The following is a 24,989-nucleotide window of genomic DNA, read 5'->3' as shown; positions in this document are numbered from 1 at the left end:
GACAGCGGGAGACATAATGCCATTTTTATTATCTTGTACTTAAGGGGGGGCCCTTGACCATGAGAGTTGAAGCCTCCACTGGGGAGCAGGCACAGGTCTGCCTGTCCTGAGAGGGCCTGGCAGAGCAAGAGAGGCCTTTGCACCCTGTGAGTCTTGTGAATGTATTCCTTTTTATTTGTTGCTTTATATTTATTTGTGTAGACATCAGTGTGCTATTATTATAACATTTAAATAGGATAACAGCAGCCAGTTCTTACTAAGCTCTTCCTAGGTTCTAAGATCTTTATATTTATTGATTCAGTCTTTATTACACTCATAAGGTAATCAGGGTTATCTAACCAGTAAGTGGCAGCATTGGGATTTGAACCCAGGCTCCAGAATTCATCTTCTTGACCATATTCTAGAGAGGCAATAACTTTTCCTTGGTTATCACCCCGGCACCCCAAATTGGGCTCTTTCCCAGAGGATACCATTTCAGGATGGGTTTGCTTCTGCCATGCCCTTCTTGCTCACCTACCCACCCCCACTCCCCATACTGGGGATTGAACCCAGGGGTTCTTTATCACTGAGCTACATTAAAAATTTTTTCTTTTGTAGTTGTAGATGGACAGAATGCTTTTATTTAATTATTTTTATGTGGTACTAAGAATCGAACCCAGTGCCTCACACATGCTAGGCAAGCACTCTGCCCCAGAGCTATAGCCCCAGCCCCCACCCCAGTTCTTTTTTTATTTTGCTGAGGCTGACCTCAAACATGATCTTCTTGCTTCAGCTTCCCAAGTAGCTGGGATTATAGGCACACACCACCATGCTGGGCCTGGCTTACCATTTAAATATGTTTATGTACATATGTAGTTTGATTTTATGGAACTGTTTATAGAAATAGAATGTACAGTTTGTGTTCTGTGGTTGGCCTTTTTTTGGTACTGGGGATTGAACTTAGGGATGCTTAACCACTGAGATATATCCCCAGGACTTAAGAAATTTTTTTTTGTAGTTGTAGATGGACAGAATGCTTTTATTTATTTATTTTTATGTGGTACTAAAGATCGAACCCAGTGCCTCATACATGCTAAGCAAGTGTTTTTGCCACTGAGCTACAGCCCCAGCCCCCAATCCAGGCCTTTTTTGATATTTTATTTAGAAAGAATGTCTTGCTGAGTTGCTTAGGGCCTCACTAAGTTGCAGAGGCTGGCTTTGAACTTATGATCCTCCTGCCTCAGCCTTCCAAGCCACTGGGATTGCAGGCGTGCGCCACCTGGTTTGCCTTTTTTGCTTAATGGTGTGCCTTACAGCTCTCTGGGAGGTGGTAGAATAGATCTTCCTCATCCTTTCAAGCTGCTGTGGAATATTCCAGCCTGCAGTTGTACCACAGTTTATCTCACTAGTTTCTGGCTGGTGGGCATTTGGTTCTGTCTATTTTTTTCACCATTAAAAACACGGTGGCAGGAGATGCCTCACAGGGAATTGTCCTGTACGCAATGCCTCTCTGTGTATGTCTCTTAAGTGAAAGTGGAATGATGGGTCTGACGTTGCTCTTGGCAGATTGTCTTGTAACCCACCTGGGCTGGCAGAGCGCTCGCCTAGCAATGTGTGAGGCACTGGGTTTGATCTTCAGTACCACATAAAAATACACATAAAAATAAGCAAAATAAAGGTATGAAGAAAAAAAAAGTCAGATCACCTGATGGAACATTGTAGGAAAGTGCCTGTTGCAACGCTGGGTATTATTGGTAATTTAAAATTTTAATCTAATTTTATTTTAGACACAGGGTCTCACTAAGTTTCCCAGGCTGGCCTCTAACTTGTGATCCTCCTGCCTCAGCCTCTTAAGTAGCTGGAATTACAGGTGTGCATCACCCCACCTGGCTTCTGCTTAATTTTTTGTTTGTTTCTTTTCTGCTCTGGGGATTAAACCAATGGGACATCTACCATTGAGCTACATACCCAGCCCTTTTTTAAATTTCAAGACAGAATCTTGGTAAATTGAGGAGACTGGACTCAAACTTGCAGTCTTCTTGTTTCAGCATCCCCTGAGTGGCAGGAATTATAAGTGTGCTAATTTTTGATGTTGTGTGGGGTGAATAATTTGTCTCCTGTTGGTGGTTTGAAATATAGCAGTCCTGCTTATCCAAGGTTTCATGTGTGTGTGTGTGTGTGTGTGTGTGGTCTTAGTTACTTGTGGTCAACCAGAATACAAAAATATTAAATGGAAAATGCCAGAAATAAATAAATAATTCATAAATTTTATATGTGCACACGTCTGTGTGAGGAAATCTCCTAGGATGTGGAACTAACTGTCTAGTCTGGACATTAGTCATTTGTTTGTTGTGTCCATGGCATATATGCTGCACTCCTGTCACTCACCAACCAGAGCCGTTACAGGGTCGAGTTAGTGTCCCCAGGTTCAGGAATACACTGGAGGTCTTGTACTGTACCCTGGGAACACAGCGGGAGCCCTGCATCTGTGACTCACCTGCAGGCCCACTTCTCATTGCCCACCTCCGTGTCTTTCAGCCTGGCTGCCCCACCTCGGTCTCCACCATGAACGGGCCCACTCTGCAGCCTTCCTCGACCTCCTCCACGCCCTTGGCCTCCTCCGCCTCCCTGCCTGCAGCGGCGACCCCGTCCCCCCGGGGCTGGAGCGAGTTCTGCGAGCTGCACGCGGTGGCCGCCGCCCGCGAACTGGCCCGCCAGTACTGGCTCTTCGCCCGCGAGCACCCACACCAGGCGCCGCTGCGCGCCGAGCTCGTGTCGCTGCAGTTCACCGACCTCTTCCAGCGATACTTCTGCCGCGAGGTGCGCGAGGCCCGGGCGCCCGGGCGCGACTACCGCGAGACGGGCCGCGGGTCCCCCACCAAGGCCGAGGCGCCCGCGGCCGAGCCGGGCCCCGGCCCGGCCGTCCCCGCGCTGCCCAAGGCCCGCAGCTCGGAGGAGCTGGCTCCGCCGCGGCCGCCCGGCTCCTGCTCCCTCCAGCACCTGCGCCGTAGCCTGCGCCTCATCTTCCGCCGCCGGTCGGCCGGGGAGCTGCCTGCCGCCGCGGCCGGGGAGCTGGCCGGGGAGCTGGCCGAGGCCCCCGCCAGGCCCGGCCTTGCCAGGAAGCTGCTGCCCTGGAGCTTGGCCCGGGAGCCGCCGCCTGAGGCCCTCAAGGAGGCGGCGCTGCGCTACAGCCTGGCGGACGAGGCGTCCATGGACAGTGGCGCACGTTGGCAGCGCGGGAGGCTGGCGCTGCGCCGCGCCGAGGGCCCCAACGGCGGCCCCGACCGCGTGCTGGAGCTCTTCGACCCGCCCAAGGTAAGTCCCAGCCAGCCTGCCCCCGCTGGTGACAGGGGAGGGTGTGAGCCCCCTGCAGGTGGCTGAGAGCCCAGAGGAAGGTATAACTAGGAGCCTGTCATCTCCTTTGATTCGCAAGTGCTCTGTCTCCCACTGCATCCCCAGCCCGTTTAATTTTGAGTCGGGATCTCGCTAGATTGCGCGAGCTGGCCTGGAACTTGCGGTTCTCCTGCCCCTGATGGGCTGGCATTTCAGGCTTCTGTCGTTTTGGGTTAGCGGGAAGGACGCAGGGGAAGTGCCATGCTGGCACCTGTGTTGACATATATGTTTATCCTAAGTCAGGGGCCAGCCCTGGCGGCATTTGCCTCTTTGTGCAGGATGGTGCCAGATGCCACATGAGGTTTAGCTATTGTCCCTCCTTAGGCGCTGCCTGGCCGTTTGACATTTTTGGTGTTCAGGTCGAGGATTCCGTTGGGTGTGAGGGTTCGTGGTTCACGTGTGGGGTGGTGGCAATTCGGCCCAAAATCCTTGAAAATTCTGAGCTGATAGTGACAAATAGGTGTATTATTTCAAGAGGTTTCAGCGCTGATTCCTTAGCACCCCCTGTGCTTGTCCATGTCTTATTTTTCTTCCCAGTATTAAAAACTTGTCCTTTTCCTTGGACCCAACTGAACTCCCACGTGTAGGGTGAGTGCAGTCCTGAGGGCCTGGGTTGACTGGTGGACTGACAGCCGTTCTTTGCCAGATGCATTGTGAATCTTGGGAACAAGTGGTGCTGGGTGCTAGGGGAAGCTATAGGAAGAAAAAGCCCAGAATTACAAACAGTAAATTGTGTTCTAAAGGAAAAGCAGTGAAGTTTCTGCTGGGGGGGTGGGGTACAGAGGGGCCCAGTTTGGAGGGCCCTCACATGTGCGGTGACCTGTTTAAATAATTGTGGTGTAGCCCACTTGTGCTGAGGCTCCCTGAGTGTGTCTGAGTGTGCAACCCAAGGAGCCTAGCACAGGCCCCCTGTGCCTTCTCCATACTAGCACTTGCACCCCACAGCCGCAGTGCCACTGCAGGGAGCTGAGCACTGCCTGCAGTTCCTTGGAGGGACGTCTGCTGTGATTTCTCCTGGGAGTCCGTGTACTCAATGCTTGCTTAACTTTGGGGAAAAGTCTGGCAGTTTCTTGTCACAGCTGCGATGCAGCGTTCTGGCAGTCTTAGAGGAGTATCCCTGATTGTGGGCCTGGTCAGCACTTGAGTTGGAGCCCTCAGTTGCCATTCTCCAGGGGAACCAAGTCTTAACGTGGATTTAATTTGCATTCCCTGAAGACCATCCATGTTTGTGGGCCATTGAATTTAGTCTTTTATGAAGGGACTCTAGTTTTCATTGTCTGTCTTTCCTTTACTTACTGATTTGTAAGGGTTTCGCATTTTTATTTCTATATTGTGTGTGTGCTGGAAATTGCATCCTAAGCATCGCAGGCTGCCATTTCACCAGCGGAAGTTCTTAATTTTAGTGAACTCTGGTTTATCAACTGTTTCCTTTATGGTTAGTGCTTTTTGTGTCCTGCTTAAGAAATCTTTGCCCTCTGGGGTCCTGAAGACATTTTCTTGCCTTTTCTTCTGGAGACCTTGTTTTTGGGCCTCCCTTATTGGACTGGGAGCTGTCTGGACTGGGTTTTGTGTGTGGTGGGGCCACCCTTGTCCTCTCTCACCTATGAAAACCTGGCTGCTCCTTCCCGCAAAATGTGCTCCTGTGGTTTCCTCTCCTGTTGGACTGCAGTGCCCCCTGTCCTAATGCAGTGTCCATCTCTGGAGATATGCTTCCAGGCTGTATTTTGTCCCATTGCTTATGTGTCTGTCCTATGCCAACACCACATTGTCTTAATTGCCAAAGTTTTATCAAGAGTCTTTTTTTTTTTTTAAGAGGATCTCACTAACTTGCTGAGGCTGGCCTTGGACTTGTGATCCTCCTGCTTCAGCCTCCTGAGTCGCTGAGATCACAGGCATGTGCCTTTGTGCTCTACTTGTTTGGTGTCTTGAGATGTGACTGTAGACTGAGCTCAGATCCAGGCAGAAGTAAAAACCTGGGCAAAGTCCCTGGGGCAGGAAAGTGTTGAGTGTGTTTGGAAAGAAGAACAAGGAAAGAGCCAGTGTGGTAGAGGGGAGCAGGGCAGCTCTGTGGGTGGAAAATTGTCTTCCAGACACCACTGGAAGCTTCAGGAAAAGGCAGGGCAGGTAAAAACTGTTTTCTTGTTCATAATGAAGCTTGAGGCCACAGAAGGCAAGGACTGGGCCCCAGACCTGGTTGTACCTGTCTGTCTGTGGTGGGGTCCCGTTTCCCATCCACTTCCCTCTAGAAAGCAGCTTCGGTTTAACATAAGCCATCTGGACGCCAGCTGCCTGAGTTGGAGGGACAGGCCTGCATGAATCCACTTCCTCCCCAGCCCCGGGCCTCAGGCTGGTCCCCACACAGGGCTGGGAGTGAGCCTGAGCCCCTGGACTGGGCGGTGCTCAGGGCTATGTCCTGTATGTTGTGCTGTGGTTTGTTGTAGTGATGACCTGGGGCTGAGAGCACCGCTTCATTTCCAGAGCTACTTTGGGCCATCAAAGTAGCTGAAAGTGGGCCTTGTCACATTCCCCAGGGTTCTGCCTCACTAGAGCAGCCAGGGCATGGGAGGTCGACTGGTCGTTGTCGTCTTGCCCAAGCCACCTGGGCCTCTGTCCCAGATAGGTTGGTGGGTGTCACCTGTGAGGCGAGAAGCCCTGGCGAGGCCTCCCTGGCTCTTCTCTAGCACAGCTGCCCAGTTAGCAGCTTCCCACAGCTTCCGGCTGTGTATGGAGCAGTCGGACATTCCTGAGTGTTCCCCAGGGATTCAGAGCTTTGGTCTCTGGGCCAAGGATGCCAAGTCCACAAGCCTTGCCTGCGCCTGCCAGTTGGTCAGCCTTGACCTCTGACCGTAGTGTTGGCCATGGAAGCAGCACTATGTAGGAGGTGGGGGTTGGCATCCAGCTGGTGGGCGGGGGGCTGAGTGCTTAACTTTGTATTTGCACCTGAACTCATTTACACGGTGTCCTGTGGGGGAGGGAACAGATGCCACCCTGGTGGAGGCCCCTGCTGCTCGGAGCAGGAAGGGCCTGGAGCACCAGGACTGTGAGAGGGTGCTGCCCACCTGTGTCTCGGAGTTCACCTGGCAGAGGCTCCTGGGGAAGCCTCCCCCAGAGGGTCCCAGCTCTGCCTCTGGCTAGCTGACCCTGACTCCACTCGGAGTCTCAGTCTGAAGTAGAGGTGGCAACAACAGCCCCTCAGGGTCACTGTGAGGGGTGTGATGGAAGCGAGCTCCATTTTAGTGGGTACATGCATCGGAGGGCTACAGCCCTGCTCAGGGGCTTGGAGGAGAGTTGTGGCTATTTCCCAAAGTCAGAAAACAGGCAGAGAAGTCTCAGACTTCCTCTGGTTTCAGTGTGTCCCTGTAGGTGGGCAAAAGCTGGGCAGTTTCTCCTGTTGAGTTCAGGTTCTGGGCAGAGGGTGGCTTCTGCTGAGGGTTGGTCGGCAAAGCCTTCTCTGAGAGATGTAGATAAAGTCCTAGGCGGGGAAATGGCAAATGCAAAGGTCCTGGGGTGGACACGAGCTCAGTAAGTTCAGGAATAATCGGGCACCCAGGGGTTGGAGTATATGGAGCAAGAAAGGATGACACTGGAGAAGGGTAGGCCTTCTTGGTCATGATGAGGATTCTAGATTTTATGCTAAGGGTGTGGGTACAACCAGGGCTAAGACACTTTCCAGGGCTACTTAGTGGTGGCAGTGGCCCAGAGGGACTCTCCAGAGTAACCTGTGGCCTCTTGGCACCAGGCTGGCCAGAGAAAGTGTGGCCTGATTCTTCTCCTGGAAGACCCTCGAGTTTCCATGCCCCCTGATCCTGCAGTCCCTCCTTCTCTGGCAGGTCTGGGCCTGGGATGGACCAGGACAGGCAGTGTGTGCTTGTGACCTTGACTGTGCCCCGTGTGCATCAGCACTGCCCCAGACACCAGGACCCTCCCATGAGGCAGAGCTCACTGACCCATCAAACAGATGAGGAAACTGAGGCTGAGAGGCACAAAGAGAAGCGAGCTCTAGGTCTTGCAGCTAAGGAGATCTGCACCCTGAGGCACCCTTATCCCCAGCTCCCTGTTGAACCAGCTCTGACCGACAGAGAGGCAGGACAGCTCCTGCCAGGGCAGCTAAAGGTGCCACCTCACTTAGTATTAAAAGGAAAATAGGGAATTGGGTCAGTTACTGTTTTAGTCAGCTTGGTTTCACCATGACCAAAGTATATGACAAGTTATTTGGCACAAGTTATTTCAGAGGTCTCTGTCCATAGACGGCCGACTCCATTGCTGTGGGCCCATGGTGAGGCAGCACTTCATGGCGGAGGGCCCAGCATGGGGAAGCTGCTCGGCTCATGGCAGCCAGGAAGCAGGGAGGGGAGGGTTCTGCAGGGAAGATGGATCCTTCCAGGGCACAATCCAGAGACCCGCCTCCTCCAGCCACGCCCCACTTGCCTACAGTTACCACCCAGAATATCCCTGCATTGATAGGAGCTTTGGGGGACACCTTATATTTAAGGTGTATATATGCGCCAATATTTAAGAAGATGAAACGCAGAGATTCCACACAAGAATCCAGGTGTCCCGGGGCTGGGGATGTGGCTCAAGCGGTAGCGCGCTTGCCTGGCATGCATGTGGCCCGGGTTAGATCCTCAGCACCACATACAAACAAAGATGTTGTGACCACCGAAGACTAATAAATAAATGTTAAAAATTAAAAAAAAAAAAAAAAAAGGAATCCAGGTGTCTGGCTCCTCTTATATACACAGTGGACCTGGCATCTGTGGGAGGGTCCCTGTTGGCCTGGCCTGAGCCACTGCAGGGTAGGGGCTGGATCAGGCCACTGGGCTGGGGTGCTGGCCTTGGTGCATATCCTCCCTGGGAGCCAGAGGCCCATTTCAGATGGAGCAGAATGGTGTTTGGGCCTCAGTCCCCTCATATGCTCAGGCCTGGGTTGGCCATGGTGGTCTCGGAGCCTGCCAGGCGGGATGGCCCTGGAGGCCGAGTCTCAGTCTTCCTTATGTGTCTAGGAGGACAGTGACAGAGCCCAGCTCCTCTTAGGAATGCCTGCTCAGCCAGTGTTAGCGGGCGCCTTATCCACCAGGCCCTTGCTCACCTGCTTCAGGTAGTCTTTTTGGCAGCCCTGTGGCACCCATTCACAGATGGGGACCCTCTGGCTGAGCAAGGTCTGCTCGAGGGCCTGCAGCTTGTGAGTGGCCGAGGGAGGCTGGAACCTGGGCAGCTGAGGGCCCTCACAAGGGCTCTTCCTGGCCAGGTTCCCTGTTTTGGGCTCTCAGAGCAGGAAAAACTCCTGTGGCCATGTCCTCGGCCACCAGTTGACAAATGGGAAGAGGGGCCCTCATCAGAAATGCCCAGGACCTGGTGGGCCCAGCACACTCTACGTGTCTCTCAGTGTCCCTCCTGGAAGGAGGTGGCGGCTCCTAGACCTTCACCTGCACAGTGGGCCTGGGGAACTCCTAAGAGGAGGCAGCCTTGGGGCCAGTGTGGCTCAGAGCCTTCCTCCGCTGCTCCTTGTGTGCCAGCTTCCTTGGGCAGGACATGGGGCCTCACTGGGCTGCAGCAAGGAGCCGTCATGGTTCCTGCCTGCCGGCTTGTTGTCCTGGGGGAGAAAGCCCTGCCTGGTGGCGTTGAGCAGCTTGGGCCTGCCATCTTGGGGCCAGGGCTCGGCCTCTCTGATCCTGGGCTCTTTGGTGGCCTGTTGGGCCAGAAGGGGCAGAGCCAGGTGGGATGGCCCTCATGCCCTGAAGCCTGTGCAGCAAAGCCAGCAAAACGCACTAGAGGGCCAGCGTCGGCCTCCAGACAGTTTGCCCCTGCTCCAGCTCCTGGTGCACCTGCCCCAGGGACGAGGAAACTAAGGCTCCAAGGCCAGAGGAGCAGACAGGCCAGGGCCTGGGTGGAGCCAGGGAGGTGCCTCTGCCACCCTGCCTCGCCTGTGGGAGAGAGGAAGCAGAAGGAAGGGCGGTCCACCGCAGGGGCCTGGCCGTTTCCTCTCCAAGGCGGGAGCACAGGGGGCCGAGGAGGCCAGGCTGCAGGAAGCTGTGGGCAAGGGCTGCCTGTGGTGCTCAGGCCTGGGTTCCAGTCCTGTTTCTGCCCCGTCCACGCTGCGGCCCTTGGGAAAGACAACACGGTGCCCTCTCTACTTGGGTCCCCAAGCAAAATCAGAAGAAAGGCCCCACTGCAGAATTAGCCAAGCTGCTGCCCTGCGGGGGCCTGGAGCGCCAACACCCTCGGGGCTTGGTGACAATGACCACAGCAGCTCTTTGTTTTCCATGTTACAGACACTATATTTGACACATCCACGGAATCCTCACCACAGACCTTGGGAGCAGGGACCCACCCACCATCTCACAGACAGGAAACTTGACGCCCAGAGAGGTGGAGACTTGTTTAAGACCACACAGGAGCCAGAAAAGGGGTTCCACATGGGCTCACCAAGGCACCAAGGGCTGGGTTTGTGTTAAGGCCCCCAATATAGGTGGAGAAAGTGCCCCTCTCCCCCCCCCAGTTTAGCACCCACATACACCACTGGACAGACGGGGGCTTAAGAGGCCAGTGCTCCCCAGTCCCACCTCCCTGGAGTAGGCCAGAGGCAGAAGGTCCCCAGGGGAAAGAAGGGATCCTGCCCTCTCCTTGCCTTGGGCTGCTGTGTGACCCAAGCAGGTGCCTGCCCCTCTCAGAACTCTGAAGTGGTTGACCAGGGGCTTGATCCAGGCTTTCCAGGACTGGTGGGAGGGAGGGAGGGAGGAGGTGGGCAGGGCTCCCATGGCGCAAGATGCGCACAGCAGCCCAGCTGTCCCCATTGGGGTTCTGTGCAAAATCGTTTTTGGAAGAGTGCTTTGCCGTTTAGAAGAAACCCCAGCCGCACTGAAACCGCGGGCAGATGGTATCGAGGCGCTTCCTTTCAGCTTAAATTCTATGAATCTGCAGACTAGAAGGTGCCCAAGTCCACAGGGAGGGTGTTAGCCAGGGGGACTATCATCACCATCTTGCCTCCTTGGCCAGTTCCCGCTCCCACCCAGCTCCATGGGCTTTGCTGTTGCCAGTTTCCTGGAAGTTGGTTTTGTATCTGTATATTTGGGGAGGTGAGGCTGTGGGCTGGGTGGTGGGATAGCTGCAGAGGACGATAGACATTGCTGAGTTCAGATCTTGGCTCTTGTGCCCTTGCTGTGTGGCACTAGGTTGAGAATTTGGCTTCTCTGAACCTCAGTTTCTCATTATGAAAAAATGGGATGTCAGTGCTTTCCTTGCTGAGTGACTATGGGATGGCGTGGCATGATGTGCTCCCACCTGAGGGGTGGAAGAAGGGAAGGGGCTCACTGCATTGAAGGCCTGGGCGTCCTCCCCTCCAGGCACCGCTGGCAGCCCCGGCAGGCGCTGTGGAAATCCCCCGCCCACCCTGTGAATGGAAAAGGAAACCAAAGGCACGAGAAGGTCTCCGCGCTGAGGCCCTTGCGGGCGAGGAGCAGGGCTTCCTCCCCCAAAGCAGGAGGGGCCGTCTCAGCTTCCTTTCTGGGGCCCCTGCACCCTCTTTCTGACCTCCTCTCCAAGCTGGGAAGGAGGCCACAGGAGCTGCTGAGCACTGGGTCTGCCCCTGGGACCCGTAGATGGGGGCCACTTGGCCTGGGGACTCACCTACAGGGCTGCTGCCTGGACCCTTTTACAGTGTACATGGCCCTTGCCCAGGTGTCCCAGCTAGGCCTGATGGTGTTTGAAGTCCACGTGGGGACTGGGCAGAAGAGATGTTTTTCTAGGGAACCCTTTAGAACCGGGGCCTGTGTTGTCCCCTCCAGAAGCTGTGTGTCATTTAGGAAACTGACCTACCTGGGCCTCCACGTCTGTCTGGTTTTTCAGTTAATAAAACTCAGATGAAATTGTAAAAGTACCCTGCCATCCCACTGCCCAAGAGACCTGGCACTGCCATTTAGGCAGATGTCCCTGTACTCTGTTATTGTCACCTCTGCCCCAGTGGTGATTCCTTAGGCCTCACTCTCCCCCTGGCTGCACTGCCTTGGTGCCAGTGGAGCCCAGGCCTGGCCCTGCCCCCTCCTGCTGCCATCACCTGGTGCTCCCCTCTCCCCCCCACAGGAACCTCTTTTGCATTCCCAGGTCTTTTTAAAACATTGGCTGTCCCAGTGATAGCTGGCAGAGAAGGGCCAGGAGGGGTTTCTCCCTTCCCTTGTTGTCAGGACCCATTTCAGACATTTCTGCTGGATGCAGACGCCCTGAACATTCTGCACAGGAATCTTGGATCCCTTCTCTGATTGTTCTCTGAGGTGACATTCCTGGCAGGGGAGGCCCTGGACAAATGTGATGCTCTCCAGTCACAGCTTTATGAGCATTCACACACCACAAGATCTCTCATTTAGAGGGGTTCAACCCCCATCGTATTCTAATTTTAGAACATTTTCATCATTTCAGAAAGAAACCTTTTACCCCAGCCCCAATCCTCCCTCTCCCAGGCCCTGGAACCACTGCCTGCTTTTCCTCTGTAGATTTGTCTACTTTAGGTGTCCCGTGTAAATGGAATTGCAATATATGTGGTCTTCTGCATCTGGCCTAGTTTACTAAGTACTGTGTTTTCCAAGATTTGTGTGTGTGTGTGTGTGTGTGTGTGAGAGAGAGGGGGGGGGGTTGTATCAGTATTTTCTTTTTGGACAAAAAAAATTCTTTTTCAGCTGGCTTGGAACCAGTGACCCTCCTGCCTCAGCCTGTACGGAGGGGTCATGGGCGAGAGCAGTGCAGGTTTCCTTGTGGTGTGACGTGCATCCCCGGGCTGATGAAGTTGAGCACCTCCTCATGTGCTTAGGAAGGCTCTGTGTGCGGTGTGTAGTGCCAGCATCAAACCCAGGGTCCTGTGGGTACAGGCTGCACCCTAGCCTGTCATTAGCCATTTCTAATGCTTCTGATGAGTCTTTTTCAAGTTGTTTCCAGAAAGGTCATACCCACCTAATCACCATCCGTGCAGCACTGCGTTTTATTTATATATTTATTTTTGGGTACCAGGGATGAATTCAGGGACACTCGACCACTGAGCCACATTCCCCATCCCTATTTTGTATTTTCTTAGAGACAAGGTCTCACTGAGTTAGCTTAAGCGCCTCACTAGATTGTTGAGGCTGGCTTTGAACTCATGATCCTCCTGCCTCCGCCTCCTGGGCTGCTGGGATTACAGGCATGTGCCACTGTGCCTGGCCACTGGGTTTTATTTTTAATAACTTGACCAACTTCTCAGTGAAAAGTACTTACCTTGTTCGGATTATAAGTGACTGACCATCCCTCCCCTTTTAAAAAAAAATTGAGCTCTAATTCCCATATCATAAACTGTATTTGCTTCAAGTGTATAATTTTATTTTTTTACTTTTTATGTATTTATAGAATTATACAACCACCACCACTAATCCTCTAGAGCACTTCCCCGACCCTAGAAAGAATTCCCTTGCCTGCCAGTAGTCAGTTCAACAATCCCCTCTCCCACAGTCTCTGGTAGCCTCTGATCTACTTTCTGTCCCCGTGGACTTTGGACGCTTCTCTTGGGCTTCTTGGTCACATGCACTTTTCACACCTTACCAGGTCATTTGCTTTTGCTTGCTCTTCTGCACTGCCTGCCCTTTTCTTGCTGGTTTGCAAGTACTCTTTCACATGTCATGGGTATTATTAGCTAGTTCTGTCATGGTTACAAACATTTCCTAATTTCTCATTTCACTTTTCAATTTTGTCCCCGAGTTCCTTGGCCTATTGAGGTTTGTTAAGGTAGTGAAAATGCAGACATTGATCTTTATGGTTTCATTCTCTGCTTTTTCTGCTTGGAAATGCCCTCCCTACCAAGGGATCAGATGAGTAATTCTTTTAAGTTTTATTCCAGTCTTTTTCCTTTTTTGCTACCAGGAATCGAACCCAGGGGGTACCTAGCCACTGAGACACATTCCCAGCCCATTTTTTATTTTGAGATGGGGTCTCGTTTGGGCCTTGCTAAGTTGCTGAGGCTGGCTTTGAACTTGTGATCCTATTGCCTCAGCCTCCCGAGCCACTGAGATCACAGGCATGTGCCACCATACCCAGAGCTCCTTTTTCCTTTCTTAATCCAACTGGTCTTCATTCATAGTGGCTGGTGTGATTCCCACAGTTTTGTGGTGTCAGGAATGCTGTGTCAAGGCCTGCACACCGTAGTAAGTGCTTAGTAAACTGGAGCTGGAGGGGCGGGGAGAGAATGTGGGCTTTCCTGCCACTCTGCAGGGCTTGGGGGAGTCGCACAGTGGAGCTTCCCCCCACTTCCCCCTACGCTGGCTCCAGGGGCTCTTGCTTTCACCTCTCTTTCTGAATCATCATTCTTCGAAGGCAGCCACCATGGGCCGTGGGCTTCTGGGCATACTGGTGGTGACAGTCCCCTCCTCTTGGTACTCTCCCCTCTTAGGCTGGTGATGGGTCGTCTGTTGTTGCTTAACCACAGCTTTTCCACCCTTGCTGGTACTGAGCAGATGTGGAGGTGCGTCCTGGGGCAGGGCTTTCCCTCAGCTGGTCATGCTGTATCTGGTTGGACAGTATGGCTCCCTTGGGCCCTGATACCCACCTGAGGCCTAAACATGATATGGCTGTGGGACCAAGCCCTGCTTGGCAGCTGGTAGCCCGGAATGCCTGGACCTGGAGAGGCCTACAGCTGCTCATGAGTGAAGGTGCAGCCCAGTTACTTGGCCTGGCCATAGCGGGTACAGGATGTGGTCATCCAAGGTGGGGCCCTTGGCAGATGGTTTGTGGTTGGCAACGCTGGCCAGCGGGGGTTTCACTGGCTGTACTTAGGACTGTCCTGGCGTTCTGGGGACACTGGTGGGGGACTGACTGAGGCATAGTAAGAAGGCTCACAGCCGGCTCTTTGCATGTTCCAGGGGCCCTATGTCCTTGGCCTAGCCTGAGGAGCACCCTCCACTTCTCCCTGAGTGACAACGAGCAGGCCAAGGCACCAGGCTCCCCTGTTCCTTCTGCCCAGGGAGGGAAAGCATGGGGTTTCCAGGAGTGGTCCCACTATGTTGACCTGAGACAGGAGCTGTGCCCCTTCCTACAGGTGGCATGGGAATTGGCCAGGACACCCCATCTAGGAGAGACGCAGACTGGCTCTGTGTCTGGGGGCTTTCTCAGGAATCTGCTCCAGCTATTGAGAGGGGCTTTGTGTCCCTGTCCATGTTACTGTGTGGGGTGATTTGCCTGACGGGGCTTTATGTTCCTGTACTGTGTAGATTCTTTCTTTTTGTTATGGAGGGATCCTCATGGGACTGAGGGGAGTTTACTCAGGGGGTGGGGCTTTAGACACACCTGCAGCTCCCATCTGGGTCACCCCCCATGTGCCCTGATCCAAGTGTCTTGAGCTAATAATTACTCCACACAGGTCTCACTGGGGAGGGGGAGGGATGTGTGTCCTGGCACCATCCCTTTACTTGGTCATTTAGTGTGAGATGGGTGCCACCTGCAGGGAGAGGGGAGAATCCCACAAGCAGGGGGATTTAGGAGCATCTTGCGGCATCTGGCTCTGCCCTTTCTGGCTGCATAGGCCTCTCGTCTGGCACTGGGCCTTTCTAGGAAAGGAGACGCTGTTCCCTGCTCGTACATGGGAGGGGAGGCTGGAGATGTAGCCTTGGGGACTCCTATGGATGCAGCCTGTACTGAGGGAGCAGCTGACTCACAATAGGCGCCCAGGAGGGTGTGCTGCCATCCAGAAAGGAGCAAGAAAAGTTGTATAGCTCAGTTGGCAGAGTGCTCGCCTCGCATGTAAGGCCCTGGGTCCAATCCCCAGTACTGCAAAAAAAAAGAAAGGAGCGAGGACTTGCTCGGGTCACTAGAGCAAAACATGGCTGCAGCAGGCACCTGAAGAGCCTGTGAGGCTGGGACCGGGCTTGGGGTCCTGGCTGGGGACAAGGCAAAGCAGCCCGTGGCCCTTGGCCAACACTGTGTCAGCTTCCGGAATGGCTCACAGTCTTCAGCTCATCCCAAAAGGAGCAGGGAACAGGAGAGGTGAGCTACCCCCACAACCCCACCTCACCCCTGCTGCCCACATGCACGGGCAAGCTTCCTGCACCTCCCTGGGGCCTGGCTGGGAACATGGCCTCCCCACCTAGAGGGACTCCCAGTCAGCAGAAGGCAGCTGTGTCATCAGGAAACTGGCCTGCCTGATAGCAGGGCACTGCCATGCCTGGGTGTTGGGGGGGCTCCCTGTGGGATGGAGGTTTTCTCTGCTGAGATGAGCCTCACACAAGCAGTCTCTACCACCAGGTGGCCAGGTAATGTCCTGTGGGGCTGGGCACCTGAGGCCAGAGTCCTGGCTCCTCCCTGTCTCCGCCTGCTGTCCACTGCTACAGGGCAACAGCGGTACCTAAGCCTTTCCTCTCAGTGCCTCTGCCTTGGCCTTAGGGGGAAGTGCAGGAAGTCCCATCCTGCCCCTCTCCTCAGCCTGCCCATAGTGGCTGGAAGTTGTCCCCATCACTCCGCTGTAGTCCTCACCTGGGCGAGCTGGCCCCACTGATCCCTAGCACCCAAGATGCTTTGGCATTCCAAGGATGAATCCTTGTTGTAGAAAGTGAGCACTACCAACCTACCAGGCTTTGGGCTCCGTGCTGAGGATGCCGGGAGGGCAAACACCAAGTCCCCGCAGAGCTCAGAAGAGGAATGAGTGCTGGCATGGACGGCCAGCTAGGGCAAGGCAGCACACAGTGCATGGTGGTGACTGCCATCACACCTGGTCAGGTGAGAAGTGGCCTAGGTTGTGAAGATGCAGGTAGGGGACAGCAGAAGTGACAGCCTGAGTGTCTTGGTCTGTTTTAGGAGCAGCAGGGTGGTGTGGCTGGGGTTGGAGAGACTAGGTGAGCTCAAAGAACTGACAAGGGTCAAGGTGAGTGGGCTGTGGGCAAGTTTTGAGTAGGAGACGGGGTGGGAGGTAGCAAACCCTGGATGTCTCCGCGAGTGCGAGTCAGGACAGCGCCACCTGTCATACTTTTGGGGTGCAGGATGTTACCCGACTCTCCCTCCCCCTTGCTTGGTCTCTGGTCCACACCCACCATTCTGTGTCAAGGGATTAGCCTGCCAGACCTTCCCCTCCTCCAAGTCTCCTGGGGCTCCCTGGTGCTTGGGGAGGACATGTCCAGCTTCCCTGCTGTGCCTCCTCTCACTTCCAGAGGTGACCAGGTCACAGCACCCTCTCTGAGCCTCTGTCTCATTTGTGATGTGGGCTCAATGAGGATCACATGAGCTCCCACACATATCTCCAGACACAAGATGGCCCAGGACAGGGAGAGAGTTTTCTCCCTCATGAATCTGGCTAATTGATATCAAGGATTCCTTTCCTCTGGGACATGCCTGCTCCTTAGTCCTGTTAACCTCCTCTTAGAAAATTTTAAACATGTTGGTGGCCTGTGACTCGAAATGTTCTGGAAGTCACTGGCGCGCAGTCCCATAATGGCTCCGTCCTCCCATGGCCTTTGCTTGCCAGCCTCTGGGCCTTGCTTTTCCTCCACTTTGTCCACTTGGTAGAAATTCAGCAAACATAGCCACTTACTTTGCCTGACCCAATGGTGGAAGGTGGAGGGAGGCCTCCTGAACCTGGGCGTGCCGGGCAGAGGTGCGCTGATGCAGCTGCTCCTGTGCGGAGCCTCTCTGCATCGTTCTTGCAGCCCAGTGTGTCTCTTGGCCAATGCCAGTCCCCTGAGGGCTCTTGTGCACACACAGTATGGCCAGATTCTCATGGGAGGGCAGAGGCATTGTTACCCTATTGCTGAACTGGGGACAAGGCAAGGAGGGGTGTCTGTCCCCTCCAGAAGGCAGATCAGGGACTCAAGCCCAGGACTGGCTGACTCAGACCTTGAGGCAAGGAGTATGCTGTGTGGTGTGCAGATCCAGGGGTTTCTGAGCAGTCTCTGGTGAATAACATGGCAATTGAGCCTAAGGAACCTTGTTTAGGAAGTTTCTTCACCTTGACCCCTGATATCTTGGTATGGGTGACAATAAAGTCTACAAAAAAGAGGACAAAGTCCTGGGAATGCATGAGTTCTGCTGTAAGACTTCTCAGTCTTTAACCACCAACTCTTGGAGTTGTCTTAGCTGCTAGGAAGCTCGGAAGAAAAACTGCAATACAAAATAGATTGCTTTTTTATTCCAATCGGTAAGACTGGATTAAGGACTTCACATGGCAGTGCTCATTCATTTATCAGCCATCCATGACACTGGATCTTTGAACCTTTTCAGGCTTAATCCAAGACTACTGAGCCTGCCTCTAGTCCTGGGTCAGTAGGACCTGCTTGCTGTCCCTGTTACTAAAGGAAGTTGAGGCATCGATTGGCTCCATGCCCAGGGTCTCAGAGGTGGTGAGTGGGAGAGCAAGGATGGTGGAGTGATTCTGGGGCTGTTCTGCTTCATGTCCCAAAGGAAGATCAGCAGCCCTAGTGGAAATGAGACTGGTGTGGCCTGGGGACCCCAGTGGGCCAGTTTGGATGTCACATGCTATATATAGGGCCTGGCCTTCGGAGGCTGGTGAAATATCGTGAGGGCCCTGCCTGCCCTTGCTCAGCACAGGGTTGTATGGGCCACTTGGGCATGGATAGGTGCTGTTCCCCCCCCCCCCATTCCTTTCTTCCTAGCTTCCTGTAGAGGGGGGACTAGCAGGCCTGCTTCTCCAAAAGGTCCACATCTGTGTACATTCAGCCACCTGTATGTAGCCTTGTGTAGCCTTCTAACCTTGCTGCGCCAGCCCCCTCATGTCTTATGTGGGCAGCAGGTCCTGCTGCCTGCCAAGTGCTTGACAGACCCCAGTTGTGGTGGCTATGGGAACATGGAAGAATAGAATGCAGCTAGTGTCGTAGAAGCTTCTGGAGGGGCCAAGGCAGCTCTGTGCCGGCCCTGTTCCTCGATGCACAGGAATCATTTCTCAAGATAGCTTCGAGGCCTAGCAGATGATGAAGGGTCTGCCTCCAGTGTCAGTGTGTTTCCTGAGGCAGGCTGGCGGCCCCAGAGCCACCGTGGGAGGAAGAGGGACCTGCCTTTCTTTCTGCTATCCCTCTGGGACAAATCCAGGGCTTGGCTGGCTCTAGAAGCAAAATCCATTCTCTATCTGTACACTAGTTATACATGGGCTCAACCCTCCAGCCTGGAAATCTGACAATGCTCAGGAGGAGTCAGCTCCCATCCCCATTTTCTTTTTCTTTTTGCATGTGGTGGTGGGGATGGAACCCAGGGCTTTGCAAAGTGTTCATGGAGCTGCAATCCTAGCTCCAAAGATGGCTGGCTGCACAGCTAACACAATCACAGCCTGGAGGAGGCTGAGTCTCTTGCCCTTATACAGGAAGTGGCAGGGTCAGGGCTGGACTCTAAAAACTAGAGGGCAAGATAACTATGAAGTCCAGGAGAAAAGTAGCTGCAAAAATGCAAGCTCCACTGTTGGATCAGTGCCAGAGCTGGTCTGTCTTTCACTTTGAGCTTTACCAGCAAAGAAATGGGTCATTCCCACTGGATTGGCCACAGAGATCAGCTTTCTGGATGTGGGTCTGAGCAAAAGTGCTCCCCAGAAGGCAAGGTGTGGTGGGTGCCACTCTGCTGCTCACCCCGCAAATGCCTGAAATGGTACTGCCTGCAGATGGAACATAGGGAGCCTGGGCTTGCCCATTACTTCTGTAGCGTAGATGGGCTGCTGCCAGTCCACACACAGGGGCCAGTGCCCTGGGTCCAGCCCCTGGTGTCACATACTATATAGAACAGGCAGCTTGGTCCTGGCACACTGGCCTGAGAGTTCTCATTGTGGTGTGCATGCACACGTACGAGAGACGGACACACACACACAGCTGTGTGGGAGCTCGGGGAGAACCAGCCAGCGGGCAGGGCCACCGTAGGCAAGGAGGGGGAACTCTTTCCCCTGGCTTGCCTGCTCAGCAGTCCCGCAGTCCCTCAGCCCCTGGGGCGGAGCTGGAAGGGAGGCCCCATCAGAATGAAACCAGCAGCTCTGCTGTTTAGTCTCAGTGCTTACAGGAGATTGAGGAACTGAAAGGAAGACCAGGGCTGTTCCCCTCTGGGCCTGGCCTACTTCCTCCAGCGACCCTGAAGGTGGGGGGAGCCAGAAAGGAGGGATGTGTGCAGACAGTGCCAATTCGGAAGTGTGCATCAATGCCTTACAGCTGGGGCCGGAAGGAAAAGGGGAGTGTGAGGGTGGCCTGCTGTGGGAATGGGGTGAAGAAGCCCATGATGCTGGTCCTGTGGGCCTGGGATTGCTAATTGTGTGGCTGCTAGCCACTCTTCCTCCCCCGATATCTAAACCTGGGTGGCCCTGCCCCCCACTTTCTATCAGCACCCCCTAAAGCGGCGGGCAGGTGGCCAGCCCACTTGGGTGGATTCTTCCAGCACCTTTTGGGTGGAGGTGGCTCCCCTGGCACCAGGAAGTTTGTTTTTGAGCCTGCCTCCTTGCCACTCCTACCCTCCTCTGCTGCTTGGCAGGGGCTGTGGTCTTTTCCAGGAGCACCTGGTTGTCTCTTGGTCCCTAGGGAATAAGCCACTGATGGAGGGAGGGAAACCCAGTCAGCTGCCTTGTCCATTACCCACCTCATCTCTGGCTCCTCCTAACCTTTGACCTTCCTCAGGGTCAGCCTTATCACAAGAGGTGGGGAGGGGATCTCCCTTCTGAGAAAACCCCCAAAGTGGCTGGCTAGAGCCACCACGCTGAATGTAAGAGGCCACCTGACAGTCCTGGGAGAGAGTGTGGCTCCACAGCTGATTTTAATTTGGGGTGGTCATGCTAAGTTCCTCCCACTGAGGTGTCGTGTGATGAGGATGGTGGGCAGAGGTCTGTGTACCACCAGGACAAGGGTGTCAGTTCAGTCAAGTGTCTGAGCTGTGGTGTCCATAGGTCCAGGCAAGGAGGCCTCAGCATTCTTAGCATCTCAGTGGAAGGTGGTGCTAGCAGTAAGCACTCCACAAACCCTCCAGGGAGCAGCAGACAGGGAGCAGCAGACAGATGTAGGGGAGTGGGGACCTCAGGGAGAAGGCTTGATCGCCCCCTCTTGCTGTCCTAGAGTTCAAAGCCCAAGCTCCAAACAGCCTGCTCCAGCATCCAGGAGGTCCGGCGATGCACACGCCTTGAGATGCCAGACAACCTCTACACCTTTGTGCTGCGGGTGAGTGACGGGGCTTCCACACCAAGGGGGTGATAAGATACTTCTCAGACCTACATAGCTGTCCCTTTCTGCTCTGCCAGGTGAAGGACCGGACAGACATCATCTTTGAGGTGGGAGACGAGCAACAGCTGAACTCGTGGATGGCTGAGCTCTGGGAGAGCGCAGGCCGAGGGTGAGGCCCGCCCCTGCACAGCCCACCTGCCCACCCAGACCCACCGGGTCCTTAAGCATGGCCTCTTCTCTGGCAGGCTGGAGAGCACAGATGCAGAATTGCACATTCCCACTGTCCCAGAGCGCAGCGCGTCCAGCTCCCGGAGGGGAAGCAGAGATTCCTTAAGCCAAGGTAAGTAGGGTCAGGTGCTTCCCTCCTCTTGGTACGCTGAATGTGTGGCACCCAGTCACCAGTAAACCATCTTCTACGTCAGGTGCTTCTCCCGGGGGACTGCTGGACCCAGTCTGCCAGAAAACAGATCACTTCCTGTCCTGCTACCCCTGGTTCCATGGCCCCATCTCCAGAGTGCAGGCGGCCCAGCTGGTGCAGCGGCAGGGTCCTGATGCCCACGGCGTGTTCCTGGTGCGGCAGAGCGAGTCGCGGCGTGGGGAGTATGTGCTCACATTCAACTTCCAGGGCAGAGCCAAGGTATGGAACAGGGCAGGTGGGGACTGTGCCAACGCTGTCCCTGGAGCCCAGGGACGGTGTGAGCCTGCCTTCCCTGTCCTGCAGCACCTGCGCCTGTCCCTCACGGAGCGAGGCCAGTGCCGAGTGCAGCACCTGCACTTTCCCTCAGTGGTGGACATGCTGCATCATTTCCAGCGCTCACCTATCCCACTGGAATGTGGTGCTGCCTGCGACGTCCGGCTGTCCAGCTACGTGGTAGTCGTCTCCCAGCCACCAGGTGTGACAACTAAGGACCCTCACTGAAGCGGGTGGCTGGCGTGGGGAGTTACAGAGGGGGTGAAAGCTGGCTGCACACCGTGCAGTGCAGAGAGGTGGTTCTGTGTTCTGACAGCATGGTCTCTCGGTCCTTACCCTAGGTTCCAGCAACATTGTCCTCTTCCCTTTCTCCCTCCCTTGCTGGGACTCAGAGCTGGGCCTTCCCCACCTCAGCTCTTCTGGTTGTCCCAGGGGGTCTGGCCCAGAGAGTCTCCCAGGCCGATCGTCACCCCCAGAACAGATCTTCCACCTGGTGCCTTCACCCGAGGAACTGGCCAACAGCCTGCGACACCTGGAGCAGGAGCCTGTGAGTCGAGCTCGGGACTCAGATTACGAGATGGACTCATCCTCGCGGAGCCACCTGCGGGCCATAGACAACCAGTACACACTTCTCTGATGGACAGCAAGGGATCCAGGCCTCCGCAGCTGCCCCAGGAGCACAAGCAGAAATGTGGCCTTGTGAATGTAATGATCTTTCCTTCCTTCCAGAGAGAGATTTAAGGGACACTGTCAACTGCTCTTTCCAGTTTGGACGTGACCCTTCTATTAGGCCTGTTAAAGGGCCTCCATGTGAGTTCCGTCCATCACCTGGCTTACTTATTGTTTACAGGTGTAGTTCTTGTCCACAGATGCTGCTAGCTCTTGCCCTGGGTCCCTGAGACCAGGCCCGTCACTCAGAGGAGCTGGGGTAAGGGCTGGAGCTGGCAGTGGAACCTTGTTCCTTTTCACTGACACTGTCAGAGCTGACAGACTTTCTACTGGGGGGGGGGGGGGGGTTGTCACCAGGAAGCCCAAAACACTAACAAGCCCTGGATTTTCACATTGTAAAAGCAGTCCCGTGGCAGGTCCACGCCACAGGTGACCACTCCTACTCCTGCTTCTACTCTCAGCTTTAGGACAAAAGCTCTGTCAGAGAGACAAGCTAAAAGTCAAAAACGATTTTAAACATTTTACCTCAGATTTTGTTAAAGGATTCAGGTTTCAAAACTAAACCATTGCTTACTTCATTGCACTGTTTCAACTAGCACCCAGGCTGTTTCTGCAGTCAGGGACAGCTATGCAAGCCCTGCTTGACGTGCTCGTGTTTGGAGCCAGCCTGGTGTCCTCAGGACAGCTGCTGAGTAGCTACTGTCCTTCCTAAATGTACAGAGGGCAGTGTGTCACCCTTTCAGGGAAGTTCAGGCCATTCCTGAAGTAGGGTGGCAGGAAATTCTACCCTGGTGCCTTATAAATAAACTGGATTCCGGTTTACAGCAGCTTCACAGAGACTTCAGTTAACGGGGGGTAGGGTGTTTGGGGGAGGGACAGGCAAGAAGGGCTCCTGGACCCTTTGTAGTGAATCTTCAACCAAAAGGCTAGCTCAGAGGCCCCCAGTGACTTACTAAATTATCCCCTAAATAGGCTTTAGGCTCCTTTTTGAGCCAAAAATGGAAGCTAGGAATCTGGTGCCATAGCTCATAGCCAGCATTCTGTCCCAGCACACTTGGGCACAGTCTGTCAGGGAGGTCAGACCTCCATCTGTACTTGCCCTTCACAAGTGAAACAATTCATATGGGAGGGGCTCTGTCCAGAACCTTCCACATGTAGGCTCATAAACAGAGGGGGCAGTGACAGTGCTGTCAGCTGCTCCTGCATGCTAGCAGACCATTCAGTACAGCCACTAGGCTTACCACAGAGGCTTCCAGGAAACAGAGGAGTTTAGCACAGCTTAACATTCCCAGCTTCAGAAGTGACATGAAACCTCGGCCCCAAACAAACAGTACTGCCTTCCTTATCTGGTGGAAAGGATTGGTCTGTTCCTGCTAGTTACTCCAAGAGATGAAACTTTCACTTCTGGGGATTCTTAGGGGGCTGGAGAAGCAGCCACCTCTGTACCACTCTGAAAACTCTCCTGGTGTGTTCATGGATCATACAGTAGAGCTGTGGTCCATTTTTCTTGTTTATAAATATTTGGGATTGAACCCAGGGGCTCTTTATCATGGAGCTACATTCCTGGCCCTTGTCAATTTTTATTTAGAGAAAGGGCCCCACTAAGTTGCTGAGGCTGGTCTTGGATTTGCAATCCTCCTGCCTTAGCCTTCCAAGTTACTGGGATCACAGGCTAAGCACCACCACACACAGCCCATGGTCCATTTTTAAGGATGTTGGTCTTTATTTTCTATAAGCAGGCTTATCTTGAAGAAAAAAAGCTAAGTACGCACTGAAGAAGTAAGCAACATTCTGGAATTTCTTTTCTAACAGAAAGGCAATTCTGATTGGTCACTGATCCAGATTTTCTCCTATGTGCATAGGAAAGGGAACAGGTGGATAGTGAACCAAGTGAATGCCCTCCTTCCAGGCATAAATTCAAACATCTTCCAACTAGAGGCATTCACTTTTCAGCAGTTGCTCAATATACACATCTCAAGTAGTGCCACAAGGCACACCAGGTACTGCAAACTTAACAGGTCTAAACTACAGGTTGCCAAAATTTTGTGATAGACTATTAGAAGTCCCCAGAATACTACCTGTGTCAAGGTTACCAGGATTGCTCACATACATTCTGACAAAAAGTCCCTTCATGGCCCTGGAAAAAGTGACACTAAGTTGATACCTTTCTGCTAAAGCAGAGGAACAGTTTGTCCCCAGGGTAGATACTCTCACCAGTGAGGGGCAGGCACCCTGCTGGCTGCAGCTAGTCTACCACAGTCCACATTTCCCTTCTGCCAATCCTCACTGGCAAGGTGAGGCCGTGCCAGCAACTAAGAGCAAGGCTCTGAGCACCAAACTGGACACTAAGTGGCAGGATTTGTCCAGTTAGCCCTACGTATGGACCATAAGTATCACTCAACAGCTCCCAACACCACCACTTCCTTCTGACTACTGAATTTTTACAAACTAACAGTCACCAGCACCAAAGAATTAAGTCAACTAACCTGCCTTGAATTTTAGACCAGCAATCCATATGGCTTTATCTGGTATAAATCTTCTGCCTTTGATCATTTCTGGACCGTGTAGGAAAAAGGAATAGCAATCATTAAAATCTTGGGCCAGAGAACACTATTTTTACATAACAGTTTCTTAACTTAAATCAAGGCCTTGAACTTTCTTCCCTGAGAGTTGCCTGAGATTCCTTCATGCTTTTTATTCAGGGCTAAGTCTATTGCAAATGTCATATTAGCACTAACATCTTCAAAGTATATTATCCACTGCCTTTTAACAAGAACACACATCAGACATCCAGAGTTTGGTTGGAATAAGCAGCACATAGTGAAAACACAGAGTGGATTCATCTTGTATCGTTATAAGCAGAAGGAATTTGGAAAATCTTTATGTATTGTTTATGTACTGTACAAGTAACTTATTCTTGAATAATGCAAATTTTGCTATAATGTACAAGTTGCTATATGTGAATTAAAAATTTTTCAGAATCTTCATTTGTTGCCACAATGTCTGAATGCTATTAAGACTATATTCTCTATTAATACTTGCTTTTCCCCTTTTCCTCCCACAAACTAACAAATACTTCTGCGCTACAACTCCAGCCTTTTTTATTTTTGCAGACAGGGTCTAAG

General features: G+C 53.4%; 2 protein-coding genes across 7 annotated transcripts in view; one reads left to right on the top strand and one right to left on the bottom strand.

The window, feature by feature from the left end:
- Atxn2 (ataxin 2) overlaps nucleotides 1-24,989 on the bottom strand; it is a 131,495-nt gene that overhangs the window by 2,553 nt on the left and 103,953 nt on the right. Inside the window, exons 26-27 of one of the 5 annotated variants that reach the window (XR_013434809.1) lie at nucleotides 24,351-24,419; nucleotides 1-4,065 (exon numbers count right to left, since the gene is read on the bottom strand). The gene's annotated coding sequence lies outside the window, so the exon portion shown is untranslated. Of the gene's footprint in view, nucleotides 4,066-20,084; nucleotides 24,420-24,989 lie in introns of those variants that run through there. The other 4 variants (XR_013434810.1, XR_013434811.1, XR_013434812.1 and 1 more) reach the window with 4 other exon arrangements.
- Nucleotides 2,545-24,851, top strand: Sh2b3 (SH2B adaptor protein 3). Of its 2 annotated transcripts, XM_078039165.1 has the most exons (7): nucleotides 2,545-3,294; nucleotides 20,400-20,501; nucleotides 20,582-20,673; nucleotides 20,750-20,844; nucleotides 20,927-21,141; nucleotides 21,226-21,397; nucleotides 21,537-24,851. In XM_078039165.1, the coding sequence occupies exons 1-7, from the start codon at nucleotides 2,545-2,547 to the stop codon at nucleotides 21,830-21,832; spliced, it is 1,722 nt and encodes a 573-aa protein (XP_077895291.1). In that variant the 3' UTR covers nucleotides 21,833-24,851. The 2 variants fall into 2 exon arrangements, with proteins under 2 accessions (XP_077895291.1, XP_077895290.1); XM_078039164.1 differs by having other exon boundaries at nucleotides 20,927-21,397.

This window comes from Ictidomys tridecemlineatus, chromosome 2, assembly GCF_052094955.1.
Source record: "Ictidomys tridecemlineatus isolate mIctTri1 chromosome 2, mIctTri1.hap1, whole genome shotgun sequence".
Lineage (NCBI taxonomy): Eukaryota > Metazoa > Chordata > Mammalia > Rodentia > Sciuridae > Ictidomys > Ictidomys tridecemlineatus.
This window is presented reverse-complemented; position numbering and strand designations above follow the sequence as displayed.